General features: G+C 36.6%; 1 protein-coding gene across 3 annotated transcripts in view; it reads right to left on the bottom strand.

Moving 5' to 3' along the window:
• Positions 1-681: 681 nt before the first annotated feature.
• The window catches only part of LOC141291688 (ankyrin repeat and SAM domain-containing protein 1A-like), a 116,302-nt gene continuing 95,860 nt past the window's right edge, over positions 682-21,123 (bottom strand). For all 3 annotated transcript variants that reach the window (XM_073823847.1, XM_073823848.1, XM_073823849.1), the window contains 8 exons: positions 19,119-19,286; positions 18,900-19,037; positions 18,629-18,700; positions 17,683-17,769; positions 16,108-16,245; positions 14,539-14,715; positions 7,679-7,767; positions 682-2,255 (listed from right to left, as the gene is read on the bottom strand). In XM_073823847.1, coding sequence (XP_073679948.1) covers positions 2,252-2,255; positions 7,679-7,767; positions 14,539-14,715; positions 16,108-16,245; positions 17,683-17,769; positions 18,629-18,700; positions 18,900-19,037; positions 19,119-19,286 — 873 coding nt within the window. In that variant the 3' untranslated portion in view covers positions 682-2,251. The remainder of the gene's footprint in view (positions 2,256-7,678; positions 7,768-14,538; positions 14,716-16,107; positions 16,246-17,682; positions 17,770-18,628; positions 18,701-18,899; positions 19,038-19,118; positions 19,287-21,123) is intronic.

Below are 21,123 nucleotides of genomic sequence, written 5' to 3'. Positions count from 1 at the left end.
GAAATAAAAGAGAAAATAATAGTTGAATTTATAAAAAAATGACCGTTTGTGTTGTTACCTTAATGATCCACAGCTGGTTTTAAAGTGATAGTTTCTACATGATTCCCTTGATTCCGCTGTTCTTCAGAAATATCCTTCAGGTCCCACAAATCCTTAGTTTTTTCAGCATTTTTGTGCATTTTAACCCTTTTTGAATTTGAAGATCAGGGTAAATTTGACTTATCTTCTTTAGCTTCTGAAAGACAGTACTAAATGAAAGAAATATAATATTTAGGCAAAATAAGAAAAATGTACACATCTTCATTCTGTTCAAAAGTTATCACCCCCGGCTCTTAATGCATTGTGTTTCCTTCTGAAACATCAGTGATTGTGTGAACCTTCTGTAATAGTTGCATGTGAGTTCCTCAGTTGTCCTCAGTGTGAAAAGATGGATCTCAAAATCATACAGTCGTTGTCGGAAAGGGTTCAAACACACAAAAATGCTGAAAAACCAAAGAATTTGTGGGACCTGAAGGATTTTTTTGAAGAACAGCAGACAGTTTAACTGTTCAGGACAAACAATGGACTCATGAACAACTATTACTGTTATTCTAGTAAAATAATTAACATTTTGCTGATTCAGCAAGGTGTATGTAAACTTTTGACTTCAACTGTATGTACAAAAAACAACAGGACACTGGATACCATCTCTTCATTTATTGGATGTACAATTATGAAAAATAATAATCATAAAAAAGACTGGAAGCCCAAGATTATTTACAATCGTTCTTTGATTCTGTGGCAAGGTCTCTCAGAGATTCCATTGTCAGTCTCATGCTCACTTGCATCATGATATGTTGAGCTTTAAAAAGACGTTCCTCTCTAGATATGACAAAACATGACCAAAAAGTTAAAGAAAAAAAAAATTACATACAGTACATACATATACATATATAGAGAGAGATATCTATAAAAGCAGAATCATTCAAGTATCAAAAAACAGACCACCCAGGATTACTTTACAATTCCATAATGTTTATATTTGAATCATTTAGCCATGAATATGATCCCAACTGTCACCGTTGTATTCGCTAACGTGATTAGTTGTGCAAACACTGTGGCTGTTACAGGTGCTAGCGTTAGCATCTGCTTGTATTTAGCACACGTACCATGTTAAAAATGAAGAAAAAAAAAATCTAAATAAAAAGTACCAGACTTAAAATCCTTGTAAACTAGGGCTAAATGCATACAGGAATATTTCCCATCTACACCTCATAATTATGCATCGTTATCTACACAAAACATAAGCGCAGGTTCTGTTTCATTTTTATTTTTTAGACATACCCTGCTTTCTGCAACTTAATCATTAAAGGAAAGACACAAAACTCCACATAAAAACAACTCGCTGTTGTTTGTAGTGTCACATTAACGCCATTATTTTGTATTAGAAATCACAGTATACGTGTAAGAGTCACTAATCTGGACTGTACCATTCTCATGCCATCATAAAGTTATTAACTTATCAAAATAGTGTACCATAAGACGTCACAACACAGTATCTCCCACTGAGTTTCTGTGGCCAAACCTTTCCTATTGAAACTCGTACCATAGTCATTATGTTTGAATGGTCAAAAAACATTTGTACTGAAGCCTGTTGGTCACCTGACTTAAAATACTGACAAACTTACGGATGGATTGATCTTAACTGGACATCGAAAGACAAGACTCTAGTCTCTAATCAGTGTTTCGCTGAACTGGAATCAGTGTTTCTAACTTACTGGTTTTATTTTCAAAGTCATCAGACGAAATAAAAAGCATCTTTGTGAGATGAAAGACCGTCAGTTTAGACGACAAAATCACAGACGAAACAAAAGTGTGTAGACAATAAAAATAAAAACAGAACTCAAAGAAATCAAAGCAAAGACAACGTCAACACCGGCTCTTGTTATTGCCGGAGAATACAGTGACTGCTGCATGTTTCCAGTGTTTGAAAACTGATAAAAGCACTATTTTTTTTTTTTTTTCAGAGGGAGAGGTTTTGTTATGTGTGGACGGGGCAATTTTTGTTCGTCTTTGGCTCGTGTGTTTAAGGTGAAACCTGGTGATGGATGTGGATGGGAGGAGCTCACTGCAGCTGTGAGGAGACTTCTGACACTTACATAGATCTATATAAACACACACACAAACGCACAATACAAGTGATGTTTCATCCACAGTCATGCTTGTCATTGGCATCCCAATTTTCCTTTCTGTTTGGCATCCGACACAGCCGTCAGCTACAGGGAGACATACACAAAGGAATTAAAACAAATCAAACAAATAAAATGCGGGAGCTGGTTAACATGCTGATATCGTTTGTAATGGATATTTAAAAAAAATAAAAATGAAGGTGAAGAGAAGAATCATTCTGTCCTTTGGACCATAAAGACTTCATTAGCTAATAAAAACTTGTATTATTTTAATATTGTGGGCTAGACTAGCCTAGACTGACTAAAATTCAGAGTGAGTCTGCAAATATTGGTCAGGCAGACTTTTGAAAGAAAATCAGTGTATGTTGGGTGCAGACAATATTTTAAATCTAGGTATTACCATATTGACCCGAATATAAGACGACCCCCCCCTTTTTCAAGATGTACCTTTTGGGAAAAGGCTTTTTGAAAACCAAATTGTGTGTTTTAAAACCAAATCTTCACTTTTTTTGTCTCGTTTCCAGTCAAAACATCTAAAAATTCTTAAATCAATAAGGATTTTCTAGACAAGTGAAAATTATTGTCTTTCATTCAAATAAGTCAAAATTAAATGAGTATTTGCTTAAAACAAGCAAATTAATTTTTTGAAATCCGATTATTTTTCTTACCCCATTGGCAGATTATTTTATGAATTTCTAAATTAATTTCAGTAAGAGAAATCATTTTCATTATATTAAGTCTTAAAGTCTTAATATAATACTTAAAGGTTGTATCAGCGATTTCTACCCTAAAACATAAAGTGTCAATTTCAGCTGACCTTTCTTCACGATCCGCTCGCTGCCTGCCCCATAAATTGTCTGTGAAAAAACCGCGTCTCTCTGGTCAGCCTAGGGTCCGAGATATGCCAAAAAAAACAATCGGTTTATCACAGATAAACAAACAGTGTTCCAACCAATCAGCGTCAGGGGTTTGGTGTTGTGGACTTTCCTACTGGTGCAGGGATGTGAGGGAGGCGGAGCGAAAGTCCACAACACCAAACCCCTGACGCTGATTGGTTGGAACACTGTTTGTTTATCTGTGGAAAGGTTGGTAGTGCCGATTGTTTTTTTGGCATATCTCGGACCCTAGGCTGACCAGAGAGACGTGGTTTTTTCACAGACAATTTATGGGGCAGGCAGCGAGCGGATCGTGAAGAAAGGTCAGCTGAAATTGACACTTTATGTTTTAGGCTAGAAATCGCTGATACAACCTTTAAGTCAGCAGATTGACTGGACTATTGACTGTCCATTTTGAAGTAACTGTTTAATTATGACTAATTGTGTGATTTGCTACAAAAGGATGATGAGGCGTTACAAACGACTAGTCTTTGCGGTCCAAGGGAATAGGATTTTGAGGAAAGAACTGAATATTGAACAACAACAGAAGCAGCAGATTGAATATAAGCGGCAGGTATTAAAAGGTGATGTTAGTCTGCATGAGATGATGATTATAGGTCAGGAGTTCTCAACTCTGGCCCTCAAGGTCCATTTTCGCTGGAGTTTAGCTCCAACCCTAATCAAACACACCTGAACAAGCTAATCAAGCGCTTCATCATTACAAGAAAGTTACAGGCAGGTGAGTTTGATCAAGGTTGGAAGTAAACTCTGCAGGAAAGTGGACCTCGAGGGCCAGAGTTGAGAACCTGTTATAGGTCAATAACCCATATTTGCCCTTTGACACTGAACTGCGTTTCTATAGTCTTTATGGTAATGGGATGCAACAAATAAAACTAGCTGCCAGTGTGTTGTTGTATGGAAGACCATTTCCACCACATAAAAAATAAAGAATAATAAAACTCATGCTTTGGTTAATTATGATAAATAAATAATTATGAAAGAAAATGAACGATAAATTATGAGATACTAGGGTTGCAAAGGGGTAGAACATTTTCAGTAAATTTCCAGAAAAATCCCTGGAAGATTCCAAAAAATCCTGGAATGTGTCCAAATTTTTTGGAATGTTTCTGAAATTTTCCACCCTTTTGCAACCCTGTGAGATAGTAAGTCATAGTTGTAAGATAAAAAGTCCAAATATGAGATATAAAGTCTATAATGACATAAAATGTTTAAATTATGAGGAAAAAGTCATAATTATAATTTTATGCCAATTTTTAACTTCTTATAATTTATATAATTTCACCTTTTTATATCATATTTGTGACCCTGGACCACAAAACCTTAAGTCTTAAGTAGCATGGATATATTTGTATGGGTCACAATTATCAATTGTTGTTTTATGCCAAAAATCACACTTTAAAGGTGATTCCAGATTTTCAAACAGTTGTATCTCAGCCAAATATTGTCCTATCCTAAAAAGCCATACATCAATGTTGATCCTTAAGACTGGTTTTGTGGTCCAGACTCACATTTATCATTTATTATCTCATTAAATCACAATTATGAGATTAAACATAAATATACATATTGTATCACATAATTTATGACCATGTCCAAAGCATTCTTGGACACTTATGTGGCAGAAATGGCTTCCATATCATGATATATGCTATGACATTGAGTTTTTCCATAAATGCTATGTATTTGTAAATGCGTAAGCACCCATAATTCACGTGATCATGAGAGGATTTTTAAGGCTTGCGAAGAGTATATGCATATAACTCCACCTTTAAACCCCTAAAACGACAAAACAAAATCTAAACTGCACTTCCAAACCACAACTCAAGATTGATACTGCATACGAGCTTGTACAAACCCATGTTTACTACAATACTGATTTTGATCTGCTTATTGAGCAGGTGCCACCTGATAAAGCTTATAATAAGCAGTCGATATTAGATTTTACTTTGACTCCTAGACATCGACACATTTCAAGCAGGCGGTCTGCTTAGACACCTCTTTATGATTTGGTTCAGACGTTTAGGCCCAGCCTAGTTTGCCAACTCAGGCTTAAGACAAGACATCATATCACAGTGCTAAACGCAAATCCATAAACTGGCAGCAAATTCAATTTACAGTGAGGTACTTCGATTCCAATTCAATTAACTTCTAATGCACTCCGGCAAGCTTCTGCCAGCTGTCTAATGTCCCATCTGGAGGTGAGGGATGGACTCAATGTATATCATCTATTAGATGTGCATAGTAACATAACAGGACTAATAAAAACCCATCTAGTCCTCACAGCTCATGATAAAAGGTTTGTAAGTATGTCAGGTAAAAGCCCAACAAATGCAAACAAAGCTTGACATCTGATAATCTACTGGCACTTTCCACACAAAAAAGGTACAAAATGGAGCTAAAAAATGTGAATTTGTTTTTTTTTTCTTCATAGCAAAGTGAAAAGAGGTGCTTAACCTTTAGAAAACTTTGTCCATCAACCAAATACTAAAAACTGTGCAATTATTCCATATTACATATTATTCCATATTCCATATTACTTTCATATGAACTCCTGTTTAAATAGTTTTAAACCCGACTTATTTATTTGTGTTTTTAAATAAATAAATTACATTAAAATATGAACAAACAAAACCAAAAAAACAAAAATAAAACTAAATAAACAGATAAACATTATTTACATTCACCAAAAAGCATTCAAATAAAATAACATGGAATAAAGAACTTGAAGACAAATAAAAAAAATAATAAAAAAAAAATACATGAAATAAAGATACATAAAATAAAATAAAACAAAATACTGATTCAGCCTAAATAAGCTGTTGCTGTTTTCAAAAAAAGTAAAATAATAAAATAAAAAACAACATGAAATAAAGAAAGTAAACTAAACTAAAATAAAATACTGATTCAGCCTAAAATAAGCTGTTGCCAGTTGATTTTAGCTATTGGTAAATTTATCATAACTTTAAGAAATGTAAGAAATCAAATAAAATGATTGATTTAAACTGATTGAGCCTAAAATAAACGGTGGCTGTTGCCAAAAAAAAAAGTAAAATAATAAAATAAAAAACAACATGAAATAAAGAATAGAAAAAAAAAATTAAAAAATAACAATAAAATAAAATTCAGCCTAGAATAAGCTGTTGCCAGTTGATTTTAGTTATTGGTAAATTTATCATAACTTAAAGAAATGTAATAAATAAAAATAATAAAATAAAATAATGAAAAAATAAATAAATAAATAAAGAACATAAAGGAAATAAAGGGAAAAATAAAATAAATAAAATAAAATAAAATTAATAAAATAAAATAAAATAAACAACATTAAATAGAAGATGACAAAAAAAGTTTAAAAATTAAGTAAAATTAAGTAAAATAAAAAAATAATAAAATAAAAAAACATGAAATAAAGAATGGAAAAAAATAAAAATAAATAAATAAATACTGATTCCGCCTAAAATAAGCTGTCGCAGTTGCCAGTGAGTTGATTTCAGCTAGTTTTAATTATTTTAAAATTTAAAGAAATAAAATAAAATAAAATACCTGTTTCAACCTAAAATAAGTTATCGTTGTTGCTAGCTAGTTTAGATTTAAGCCATTGATATTTTTTATTATAATTAAAAAAAAATCTAAATGGAATGAGATTATTTACCTCCACCCCGTCATGCTGTAGAAAACTGCCTAAATTATGCTATAATTTATGTATGTTTTAAATATGCTGTTGGTAATTAAAGTCAATTAATGATGAATTTGTTCATTTATGTTTAAGGCTAACTAAAACACTGCTGTGCTTGCTTATTTAATTGTTGGATATAGTCCAAAAGGTCAAGACCTCTTTCAATGCTTTGTACGCTTTTTTTGTGCCTTTATTGCGTGTAAATAAATGTAAAAAAAAATTACAGTGCGCCAAAATGTACCGCATTCGTGGAAAGTGCCTTTTATCGTAATGCTTGGCGGTGTGGACAGTTTTGATCTGATGCTACAAGTTTAGTGGAGTCCTGGGGTTTTATCTCAGACTGAAGAGGAAGAACAGGAAGTCTTCATCAGCGTCTCATTGCGGTCGACGCCTGGTAGAGACGAGCACCACAGAAGGGGAAAAGAAAGAAAATCTAGTTAAGAGAAAAACTGTCAGCGTGAAAGACGGAGGGAGAGTCCTTTGAGCAGAACGGAGTAGGAAATGTTCGTTTCTTCACGTTTGAAACAGGAAGGTTAAATGACAGCACTGCACTGATAGAGATGTTCTGGTCCTCAGCGGAGCTTTACTTTGGTTTCAGGCCAGTTATGATACGACTTGAGATGAGAGAGCCTCCTGAACTGGGCGGCATACCTGTACGAACTTAAAGGGCTACGTCGGGACAGAGAACGGTGGGGAAATGTGTTTGTTTCAGCCGGGAAGAGCAGAACTAGGCTTCAGGACGGTGCGAAAGAGACGGAGAAGAAAGAGGTGAATGGAGAGGCGGCTTCTGTGTGGAGGAGAGCAAAGGGGGAAGGAGTTCGGTCATGTCGAGGGGAGGTCAGAGTCTATCTAGAGAGTGAAGGCACAGAGCAAAAGGAAAAGGTGTGAGGGGCGGGACGTGGAGGAGAGGAGCGTCCGATCAGAATATGGTGGTCTCGTACTTGGTGCTGACGGTGCGCTTGGGATCTTTGGAGTCCAGGATCCAGGTCGCGCTGCTCTGACCGTGAGCGTCCACATCCATCGCTTCCACCTGAAACAGCAGGAAGACATGTGAATACACTCCAAATGTTAATTATTTGACCAAAATAAGAGGGATCATACAAAATGCATGTTGTGTTTTATTTAGTACTGTTAACATATAGTCCACAAGAGAAAATAGTTAAATTTATAAAAATGACCCTGTTCTAAAGTTTACATACACTTGATTCTTAAAGGGATAGTTCGAGCATTTAAGACATGAAGTTGTATTCAATCCTTATCAGCACTATAGTGTATACACGCTGACCCACACTGCGTTCACCTCCCTGGTCAGAGTTCTGGCCGCTGGAAGTTTTTCAAGAAAGTAGTCACGGTTAGTTTCCGGGGCCTCAAAACTGTGCGTTTTTGCGTGAAAAAAATATATGCGTTTCAAAGCTTGATTAATTTACATCACAAAAAACACTCCTGACAAAAATCATACCTCAGTTTTAATCGGCACTATATTCTTCCCGTTTCCATCAATCCGCGCTGCTGTCAGTTCGCACGTTCCGATCAGCTGTTCCATTACACACTCGAATGACAACGACGTAAAAAGTAGAAAATTAACAATGGTGCGAACTTGTAAATTCCCAGGTTGTGACCACAAGAATGTGCAGGGATCGCCGTTCAGATTCCATCGTTTTCCTGTTTCTGATATAGTTATGAGACAGCTTTGGCTGGTTGCCATCGGCTACTCTGCGGGAGCTAAAATATCCAGTATCAAGGATTTTCGTGTGTGCAATGCTCACTTCAGCGAAGACGATTACATCCCCAACCAAGGAGGAAAAATCAAAAAACGGATTTTAAAGAGTTCTGCTGTACCAGTACCACGGGTAAGCTCTATTTACTAACTTTATGTCGCATACGACAGGTTTATTTTGAAGCTAACGTCGGTTTTTAGGCTAACGTTACACTGAGAATATTCTAACCGGGGCAGTGATAGCATCGACAATAATCGACTGTCTATGTGGTGAGAAAATCGGCAAATGTCATAACTAATGAATTTAATTGAATCTATAACACAACAAAATATGATGCTTTGCTATATTTGTTATTGTCTGTCACTATGCGGAACGTGTGTCGGTATCATCGTGCTTATAAGTGTGCTTGAAGTCACATACAGGTAGGTCTAAACCAGGTATCTCCAACTCCGGTCATCGTGAGCTACATTCCTCCTGCAGCTCGATGTTTTTCTTATGACAGGACACCTTTCTCAAATGAGACATTCCTGCTAATTACCCGTTGATTTGAGTCAGGTGTGTTGCATCAGAGAAAAACTAAAACCAGCAAGACAGTAGCTCACGAGGACTGGAGATCCCATATCTAAACTGTACAGTAAACAATCTGATGTTTAGACTCCTGTGGAAATCACGTGAAACGAGGTCTAATATAAAATATATATATCGTCTGTTCCGTCTGACATTGTGCTAAAATTGGTTTCATCATCAGAAGTTTCGTAGACATGTTGTCAGCGAGTCGCGCTATCAACAGCTGATCGGAACGTGCGAACTGACAGCAGCGCGGATTGATGGAAACGGAAAGAATATAGTGCCGATTAAAACTGAGGTATGATTTTTGTCAGGAGTGTTTTTTGTGATGTAAATTAATCAAGCTTTGAAACGCATATATTTTTTTCACGTAAAAACGCACAGTTTTGAGGCCCCGGAAACTAACCATGACTACTTTCTTGAAAAACTTCCAGCGGCCAGAACTCTGACCAGGGAGGTGAACGCAGTGTGGGTCAGCGTGTATACACTATAGTGCTGATAAGGATTGAATACAACTTCATGTCTTAAATGCTCGAACTATCCCTTTAAGGCGAGACACTGCAGGTGAATAGGGTAAAATAAATAACTAATAGTTATCACCTTACTTACTCAATTGATTGATTATATTAATAATTGCAAACATTTTTTGTATTACAAGTTTTCTAAAATGTTAGGTTTTAATATGCAAATGCGGCTTTGTTTAATGAAATATGCGCTAATTTGCATACATTTCTACTAGTACAAAAATCTAAACACTGGATAAAGTCAGTTTCAAAAATATATATAATAGATTTTTGGTATCTCATTTTGACACTCCATAATTTTTTTTTTTTACCATTTTTGAGGAATAAAATGTAAAAAAAAAAACAAAACAAGAAAATTATATATGAACAAATCCCTCTGTAAAAACCTTCAGGATATAGACAGGAATAAAAATGTAAAGTTTGGTGTGTGTAAGTGTTACTGAAGTAGAGATTAATGGCTCAGCGTAGGAGAAAAAAATCATTTTTGAGAAAACGGCCTTGAAAAATATGTATTCTAATTGAAATCTATTGACACAATTAGATAAAGTGCTATAAAAGAAACACTTCACAGTATTTTTCGGATGTTTTCTTTGTACTAGTCTGAAAAAAACACTTTACGAAACAGCAAAAAGCACCAAAATCTCAAACTTGACAGGTGTATGAATGATCCACAGCTGTGTTTTTTTGTTTAGTGATAGTTGTTTATGAGTCCCTTGTTTGTCCTGAACAGTTAAACTGCCTGCTGTTCTTCAGAAAAGTCCTTCAGGTCCCACAAATTCTTTGGTTTTCCAGCATTTTTGTGCATTTGAACCCTTTCCAACAATGACTGTATGATTTTGAGATCCATCTTTTCACACTGAGGACAACTGAGAGACTCATATGCAACTATTACAAAAGGTTCAAACAATCACTGATGTTTCAGAAGGAAACACAATGCATTAAGAGCCGGGGGTGAAAACTTTTGAACAGAATGAAGATGTGTACATTTTTCTTATTTTGCCTAAATATACTATTTTTTTTTATTTAGTACTGCCCTTCAGAAGCTACAGAAGATGTTTCCCAGAAGACAAAATAAGTTACATTTACTCTGATCTTCAAATTAAAAAGTTTTCACCCCCTTCTGGATCTTAATGCATTGTGTTTCCTTCTGAAGCATCAGTGAGTGTTTGAACCTTCTGTAATAGTTGCATATGAGTCCCTCAGTTGTCCTCAGTGTGAAAAGATGGATATCGAAATCATACAGTCGTTGTTGGAAAGGGTTCAAATACACAAAAATGCTGGAAAACCAAAGAATTTTTGGGACCTGAAGGAATTTTTTGAAGAACAGCAGACAGTTGAACTGTTCAGGACAAACAATGGACTCATGAACAACTATCACTAAACAAAACACAGTTGTGGACCGTTCAGGAAACAACACAGTATTGAGAATCAAGTGTATGCAAACTTTTGAAAAGGGTCATTTTTATAAATTCATCTATTATTTTCTCTTTTGGACTATATGTAAACATCTTTTATGTGAAATATTATATATTTAGGTCAGTACTAAATAAAAAATAACATGCATTTTGTATGATCGCTCTTATTTTAATAAAATAATTAACATTTTGCAGATTCTGCAAGGTATGTAAACTTTTGACTTCAACTGTATGACTATGAGAGATTTGTGTCAGGTTTCTGCTTTAGGTTACTGATTTTAAATGAGAACTGAAGGTTTTAAAGGAAAATTGTTGGTTAAAAATGCTCGGATTAGCCGAAAATTATTTTGGTGTTAATCACCAAGGCCCGGTTTCCCAGACAGGGCTTAGACCAAGCCAGGATTAGACCATAGTTCAATTAGGACATTTAAGTAATTTTTATAAACATGCTTAGAAAAAAACATTACTGGGGTGCATCTTGAGACAAAACAAAGGCACTGATATATTTTAAAATCAATCAGTGCAATTTTATTTCAGTTGAAACAACTCAGACTTACATTTTAGTCTAGGACTAGGCTTAAGCCTTGTCTGCGAAACCGGGCCCAAGTGTTTATTTGACAAAAAAACACTGTAAAAATTTTTTTTTTTATTATTACAGTTCTTTTGAATATATTGTAAAATAAAATGTAATCCTGTGATCAAAGCTGAATTTTCAGCATCAATACTTCAGACTTCATCACATGATCCTTCAGAAATCATTCTAATAATGCTAATTGATTATTAACATTGAAAAATAAAATATTTTTCAGGATTCTTAAATGAATAGAACATTCAAAAGAACAGCAAGTATTTGAAACGAAAATGTTTTGTAATATTATAAGTGTCTTTGCTTTCACTTTTGACCAAATTAATGTATCCTTGCGTATTAAAAGTATTAATTTCTTCCAAAAGAATCTTGACCCACACTTTTCAACACTAATATACTGTATGTAGTCATATTTCAATGTGTGATTCTTCATAGCACCAGCAGGGGGCTCTACAGGACTGGTCAAAAAGATCTGTCACACCACAACAAAAGTGGACTAGATATGGATCTGGCAGAATTTGAGCTATTGAAGTGACAAGGTGAATAAAGGACGAGCTGGATGAAGGAAAAAAAATGGAAATAGAGTGATGGAAAGTGTAAAGAATGAGAACAGCAAGGTGAAGCTGAATTGAGAGGATGAAACCAAAAGTACATCTAAACCTAGAGCAGTGACTGGACTACAAATTCAGACACAGACAGATCACAGCGGTGAGTTGTTTGTATGTTTTGTGTGTTTCTGGTCGAGCCATTGTCAATCTGGTAGAGAAAAGTACCTTTCAAATACAGAACAAATTATTTGTGACAATGGACCAATTTTGAGTAGCACGGGTATATATGGGTCAAAATTATTGCTTTTTCTTTTTTTATGCCAAAAATCATTAGGATATTAAGTAAAGATCATGTTCCATAGAGATACTTTGTACATTTTTTACTGTAAATTTATCTAAACTAAATTTTTGATTAGTAACATGCATTGCTAAGAACTTAATTTGGACAACTTTAAAGGCGATTTTCTTCTTTTTTGCACCCAGCATACATCAATCAATGTAAAGCTTATTTATTCAGCTTTCAGATGATGTATAAAATCTAAATTTAAAAAAATGGACCCTAATGACTGGTTTTGTAGTCCAGGGTCACACGTTAGTATAATACTTATAATTTCTCCTATTTGCATATGTATGTGTTCATGTAGTATACTTACAGCATATTCTGGCTAACCACAACAACCACACATATATCTTTTTAGAAATAAATGAATACTTTTAGTAAGCAGGGAAGTGGAAAAACATACATTTATAATGCTACAAAACATTTCGGTTTCAAATAAATGCTGATCTTTTGATATTTATTCATTAAAGAATCCTGAAAAATATTTGTAGTTTTCCACAAAAATATTAATCAGCACATGTGTTTCTGACATTGATAATAATCAATGTTTCTTGAGCAGCAAATCAACATATTAGATCGATTTCTGAAGAATCATGTGACACTGAAGACTGGAGTAACGATACTAAAAATTCAGCTTTGATCACAGAAACATTACATTTTAAATATATATTACAATAGAAAAGTTATTTTAAATTGTAGTAATATTTCACAATGTTTCTTAACATTCAAACCTTCCAAACATTGAATACCATGATTTTTTGTTGATTTTTTATTTGTGTTTATCATAAAATTATGAAAAAATACAATAAAAAAATATAAATTATTCCACCCACGTGTTAAAATTTAGTGTATTTTCTGTGAAATGAGACAATTTTTATCAAGTTACTCCAATATATGTGAGAAGGGGACTGTTTTAAATTCAGGTATGCCAAAATCAGTAAAAATCCAAAATATGCCAAAGTGCTTAAAAGGGTTAATATAACATAAATTATGTCTCTTACTGAAATATGTAGTAGAAAACACAAGCAAGACTTACGTTATTTAAAAAAATAAATAAAATTTTTTTATACATATTTTGGACAATAGGGGGTGCCATTATTTTGACGTCGTCGAAATGGTTAGACTCGTTGCTATTTTTAACCGCAACACAACTCAGAAAATAAAATACATACAAAGAACACATTGTGTGGCTTTTGATTGAAATTTTCAGTTGAAGGGCAACAAGAGAAGCGCTGTACATTTTCACTGCTTTCCTAGCGATAAGAAGAACAGAAAAGAATGGGAAGATGCCTGTGGACGAATAAAACTTCCTAAAGACCAGTGTCATTGTTCTTTTCACTTTAGCCCTGATTAGCCCTTTTAGTCGACCTCAGCTACTGAAAGAGCTCACAAGCGGCAGAGACAAGAAACGCTAGATGCCATCCTGGCAGGATGAAAACATACGGACACTTGTCATGACGCCGCAGCCACTAAAGACTTATCTCAGTGCATATTTTACTCAATATCCGGGGAGTTTAGACACCTTGTGGGGAAAAAAAAATCAATAGTACGACATTTGGTTTTAGCCTAGGTTTATATCCTGTTAGCTCTTTCAGTAGCTGTGGTCAAGGCTGAAGTGGAGAGAACAAAGACGCTGGTCTTTAGGAAGTTTTATTCGTCCACAGGCATCTTTCCATTTTTTCTCCTTTTCTTATCACTAGGAAAAGCTGTGAAGTCTTAAATTGCTTCTCTTGTTGCCCTTTGACTGAAAATGACAACCAAACGCTGCACCATGTAGTCATCATACATTATTTTCTACGTTGTGTTGCAATAAAAATAGCAATAGGTAGCGTCAGTAGTTCACCAAGTGCAACCATTTCACGTCATCGAAATAAAGGCTCTCCCAGTCCAAAATATGTATATAATGATGTGGATTTTTTAAAATATCATACATCTGTCATGGGTTTTCGACTACATATTTCACTAAGAGACATTGTTTATGTTATATTAAGCCATGCAAGTCTTTCGATCTGGGTTTTCTTTTAAAACAACTGTTGTTCATTCCTGGTTTCTACCACTTGATGCTCAAACTATGTGAATGTATGTATATGTGCATGCTCTCACCCCTGACTTGCGCATGCTCCCTCGTGGTTTAGGGACGGGTCTGCTGCTCTTGGTCTCGATGATTTCCGTCGCTCCCGCTGCGCTCTGCTGCTGTCTGGTCCTCTGGGCCTGCAGTGCCAGCTGATAGGCCACTTCAAACGCCTGTCCCAGCGTCAAAATGATCTCATAGGTCAGGTTCTGTCAGGGAGGTGGAGACGTGGTAATTAACAATCATGATGAGGTGCTTAAAGTGCTATTAGGAAATGATCAAAGAGTTCAAATGACCTCAATCCATCTTCAGAAGTTTCTGTAATAGCCTCTTCAGCACAATCATACATCAATACATTTGTACAGGCCTCCAACATTATTCTGCACTTAAGAGGCATTTAAACTCATAAAGTATGTAATAACAAGCTTAGCTATGTCATATAGTGTAATGAAGAGCAGCTTTTTATATAATTACACATCAGTGAGTCTCTGTAAAAGGACACTAGGACAGCTGTAGATAATGTAATGTGTAATAATGAAGGGTATGAAATCTCTTTGGTGTTTTGATTTTCTTCTTTACTGATCTAGGTCAAAAACAAACACTGCAATATTGAACATAAACTCTCAAATCCTCCACAAAAAAATAGGGCTTGTAACTTTGCCTGTGTTTCTTTTTTTTTACAAGGAGCTTTTGAAGATACAGAATTGCACATCTGACGCTGTCTATAATTAACAGAATTTGACAAATGCTGCTATACAGGAGCAAAACAAAAATTTTGGAGCATCTAAAAAGGAAATGCCTGGCCTTTTATATGCAATGAATTATTCATTAAATCTAAATTAATAAAGTAGCAGGCCGTGTAAATAAACACAAACTCTGGAACCAAGATTTCTCAGTGCAGTCAAGATGCATGCATACATTATAAATGTATTTAATGTCAATTCACACCAAAACGTTTTATATTAAAGTCTATATACAACATCCAAATGTCTATATGCATTGTCTAATACAACCTCTTGACTCAAAGAAAAAGCTATTAATTGTTGCAATACTCACCTGATGTCAATTAGCAGTTCTAATCACTTGATTTGTAAATTATCAAGTCAAATGTTAGTTGCAGCTCTATTAGAGTCTGGCTATAAGTATTCAAGGCAATGATAGGTCTAGTGTGTGCGTCTGTATCATTCAGGCAGCAGTATGATCAATGTAATTTTAATGGGCTGCTGCTCACAACCTCTCCTATAAAACTCTTTGTGATACTATCAGAGACCTGGCAATTGGCCCACAGCGCTCTGCACACCACAGAATGAGAGATATAGACTTGCAGTGCCCAGACAAAATTAGTATTTTAGAGCAGTAGTTCTCAACTGGTGGGTCATGAAACAGATCGGTTCTGATTATCACATAAAGCAGGGGAAAAAATTATGTGAAATGCAAATTTGATGGTTTTTCATTTATTTTACTTCTGCAATAAAGCTCTTTGCAGCTTGATTTTTTTTTTTAAAATACCGAATCAGAATATTGAGTTGAAGCAATGCAGCTGAGAATCTCTGATGGTGAAAGTGCTAATCTCGTATACAGTGTAATAATGATGGTCTTACCACATCTACAGTGCTGAAGACATGGCAGTAATGGTGGCTGCTTTGCAGATCTTTAGTGATGTAAGCAAACGTGCAGAGGTCCTCTGGGTCCTGAGCTGCACATGAGATGTTCCTGATCTCATGTTCTGCAATGATGTTCTGCACACACAAGCCCACAATGACATTAGCCGACATATATAAGAACTTCAACAACAAACAAAAAAAACTTAAACTGAAATACCTTCCTACTACTGTAGTTATTAATGGAATAGATGGAAAGATGGATGGGTTGGATTGGAAGGCTGGGATGAAGACCATAGGCATAGCATATGAAGATTGGGTGGCACAACATTGGATGGATGGATGGATGGATTGGATTGGGAGGGTGGGGAATTTGGGATGGCATAGGGTGGATGAAGTGGAACAGCACTGGATGGATGTATGGATGGATGGGTTAGATTGGGAGGGTGAGGATTTTGGGTTGGCATGAGATAGCATAAATGGATTGGGTGGATGGGATGGCAGAGCATTGGATGGATGGGCAGGATTGGATTGGAAGGCTGAGATTGAGGCCATAGCCATAGCATATGATGATTGGGATGGATTGGGGAAGACATGGATGAATACATGGAAAGATGGGATAGGATAGATGGATTGGATTGGATTAGAAGGCTGGGAAGGAGGCCATAGGCATAGCAAATTATGGTGGATGGGATGGCATGGCATTGGATGGATGGGTTGGCACGGCATTGGATGGATGGGTTGGATTGGGAGGGTGGGGATTTTGGGATGGCATAGGATGGATAGGGTGGATGGGGTGGCATAGCATTGGATGGATGAATGGATGTATGGATGGGTTAGATTGGGAGGGTGGAGATTCTGGGATGGCATGAGAGAGCATAAATGAATTGGGTGGATTGGGTGTCATAGCATTGGATTGGGAGGGTGGGGATTTTGGAATGGCATGGGATAGCATAAAATGGATTGGGTGGATGGGATGGCACAGCATTGGATGGATGAATGGCTTGGATTGGGAGGTTGGTGATGGCATGGAATAGCACAAAATGGAATGGGTGGATGGATGGGATGGACAGAGGAAAAAAGGATAGATGGATGTGATGGATGAGATGGGATGGACAGAAGAAGAAAGGATAGATGGATGTGATGGATGAGATGGGATGGATTGCATAGATGGATGAATTATGAAACAGACAGACAGATAATCTCATTGCTGAAATCAGTTTCTCAAAACTACCCAAATATTTTAGAATGTTGGTTTTTAAAATAACAATTAAAATCAATGCAATGTCTACTGACTCAAAAATGAATAAAACTGCAATAAAACCAAGTAAATCAAACTAGGAACCCTTTCAGACACTTGTGACCTTTAGCAATGAGAAACTGACAAAGAGCTCAGGATCAGCCAAGAGTCATTCAATAAATCTGAGTTCCTCAGTGTGCCTGTTTATCAGTCATGTGACGTGATGAGCACACAGAGACACCAGAGACACTCGTGAGCCAGAGGGGCTTCAGTTTAATGACCGGCTGTTTATCTGACTGCTCGGGGTGAAAAGCAGAGGAGGATGATGTCATCACCTTGTTGGCAGCGTCGATGAATTTCACACCCTTGTACGTGATGGACAGGACGATGGTGGGGATCTTCCTCATCTGTTCTGTCGACCTCTGAGAGAGAGAGCAAGAATTATAGGAGGTTTTTCAATGTGTTTTATAACATATGGGGTTAATGTAATACCCGGTACATTTCAATACAAATGCATTGATTAATCGATTATTTGATTGATTGTATGGAAATTACCATAAGACATTTTGCCCCAAAATTTTCATTACTGTAAAACTGGTGCCCACTAGAGGGCCTCAGCAAACATCCAAAGGAGGCACAGGGTTGCTTAAAAGTATTTAAATTAATAGAGCATTATTAATTGAGGAGAAATGCAAAAAGGTAAATGTGTAAAAGGTTTAATGGCCCTTAAAATGCTATTGCATTATTATTATCATTAATATTTTGGGATGAGATGTGACCAGTTTCACTGACCAATGCTAATATTTAAAGAAACAGATTTGTATGCCATTTTTTATAATTTACTCAAAAACATTTGTTGGTTCTGACTGTTTTTGCTTTGGTACTTTCATTAAGTGGCCCGACTCAGTTTGTCTACATCTCTGCACTGACTAGCTGAGCAAACAGTTCAGCTTGATTATTTAACCATTTAAACACCAACATAAACGGCTGCTTATCAGTACAGCCTTCAAAGTGCAAATCTGCAGTCTGTCTCTCGCACACAGGGCAGTGCGATGAAGCGGAAGTCCATTTTCCACTTTCTGGACAGACCTTGTTAGCCGTATATTATAAAACTGTCCTTTTTTGCGCTAGTGCCCCGTAGAGGACTCGCATGGGTGGCATTTTCCCTGACAGTGCTGCTTGCTGGCCGTTCCAAAATATAATAGTAATCTAAGCATCCTGGCATGACTCCTCACAGGAGACCTTGGGCTCTCATTGGCTGAAGACTCTGTGAACACCTACCCTCATTTTAGCACAGGCGTCCTGCGTTGACTCCGTTCCTCTTAGTTCTTTAATGAGCATTGAACCTAGATACTGCAGGACGAGTGAGACGGAACAAACCGATAAAGACAGAGAAACAGATTTGATTGGTCTCAGATGGCAAAAGCAAATGTTAAATCACATTATCTAAACACAATCAAGGTTTGGATGATTTTATAACCTGTCACCTTGATATAAATTATGACTTTATTATTATATTAAAGAGACTGTTCTATGATAGAAATAATATTACGTTGGCCTCGTAACCACATGATTCGAAGATGAGCTTCTCGGGCTGATGGTGCCAGTTCTGGACCGGTGTGTACGGTGCCGCCAGACTCGGGGGCCGTAAGGTCAAGCGAGGTTCCCGTTGACGTTCCTCAAATCTCTCCTTTAGAAAAGAAACATGCTTTTAGGATAAACTGACTGAAATGTACATCATTTGAGCAGAAACGTGGATTTGTGGACTCACTTGGGGCTGTGGTCTGTCGTTTGGCCGCTGTCGAATGGCCACATCATATTCTGAGTCAGGACCACTCCTTCTCCCAGAATCGCCTACAGGTAACAGGGGATCCATAGAGCGTGTGTAGGAGTCTGAGTGACTCAGAGGAGATGAGGTCTGGGACATGAGATCCTGACACTGCAAAAGAAGCGTTCAATGAGGGAGACCAACCAACCAGAAAGATGTCCTTGCTCAGAAACAAGCTCGAGAGAGAGAGAGAGTTTACAGTATACTGCACATTGTTATAGAGTATAATCAGAGTTGATGCCAGATTTCATTTGTTGTGAATAAAACTCAGGCCGTGAGGGACAGAAGTGCAGACTGTTCAATAAAGCAAACTCTTTTTCAAACTGGGTGTTTCAATGGAAGAAAATACATCATCCTTACTACTTTTCTGGGCCTTGAACGTGGTAGTTACATTGCTGTCTAGGCAGGGTCAGAAAGCTCTCGAATTTAATGAATATCCTAATTTCTCTTATGGTCTTAGGTCTTATGGGTTTGGAATGACATGAGACTGAGTAATGACAGAATTTAAATTTTTTGATGAACTATACCTTTAAAGTGTGCTTCTTTGGTTTTATTCATTGATTCAATCATTCATCTTTTTAGAATGAGTTACAGTGAGGGAATTTTTTTGCCACTGCTGATTTTGTACGTTTGCCCACTGATAAAGAAATGATCAGTCGATAGTTTTAATGGTAGGTTTATTTGAACAGTAAGAGACAGAATAACAACACAAAGATCCAGAAAAACACAATTAAAAAAAGTTATCAATTGATTTGCAGTTTAATGAGTGAAATAAGTATTTGTCCCTTTCACAAAACATTTCTTAGTACTTGGCGGCAAACCCTTGTTGGCATTCACAGAGGTCAGACTTTTCTTGTAGTTGGCCACCAGGTTTGCACACATCTCAGGAGGGATTTTGTCCCACTCCTCTTTGCAGATCCTCTCCAAGTCATTAAGGTTTCGAGGCTGATGTTTGGCAACTCAAACATTCAGCTCCCTCCGCAGATTATCTATGGGATTAAGGTCTGGAGACTGGCTACGCCACTCCAGGACCTTAATGTGCTTCTTTCTGAGCCACTCCTTTGTTGCCTTGGCTGAAATGCTGAAATATCAATTTACGACCCATTTTCAATGCCCTGGCTGTGGAAAGGAGGTTCTCACCCAAGGTTCTTGCCCCGTCCATCGGGCCTTTGATGCGGTGCAGTTGTGCTGTCCCCTTAGCAAAAAAACACCCCAAAGCATAATGTTTCCACCTCCATATTTGACATTGGGAATGGTGTTCTTGGGATCATAGGCAGCATTCCTCCTCCAAACACAGCGAGTTGAGTTGATGACAAAGAGCTCAAATTTGGTCTCATCTGACCACAACACTTTCACTCAGTTCTCCTCTCAATCATTCAAACTTCAGACGGGCATGCACATAGCCTTTTTTGCAGGATTTTAGTCCTTCACGGCGTAGTGTGTTACCAATTGTTTTTTTGGTGACTATGGTCCCAACTGTCTTGAGATCATTGACAAAATCCTCCTGTGTAGTTCTGGACTGATTCCTCACCGTTCTCATGATCACTGAAACTCCAGAAGATGAGATCTTGCATGTATTCCCAGACCGAAGGAGATTGACAGGTACTTTGTGTTTCTTCTTTTGCGAATAATCTCACCAACTGTTGTCACCTTCTCAATAAGCTGCTTGGTGATGGTCTTGTAGCCCATTCCAGCCTTTTGTAGGTCTACAATCTTGTCCCTGACATCCTTGGACAGCTCTTTGGTCGTGGTCATGGTGGAGAGTTTGGAATCTGATTGATTGATTGCTTCTGTGGACAGGTGTCTTTTATACATGTAACAAATTGAGATTAGGAGCACTCCCTTTAATAGAGTGCTCCTAATCTTAGTTTGTTATCTGTATAAAAGATTTGGATTTTTTGTTATTATTCTGTCTCTCACTGTTAAAATTATAGACTGATAATTTCTT

Source organism: Garra rufa, chromosome 18 (assembly GCF_049309525.1).
Source record: "Garra rufa chromosome 18, GarRuf1.0, whole genome shotgun sequence".
NCBI classification, from domain to species: Eukaryota; Metazoa; Chordata; class Actinopteri; order Cypriniformes; family Cyprinidae; genus Garra; species Garra rufa.
This window is presented reverse-complemented; position numbering and strand designations above follow the sequence as displayed.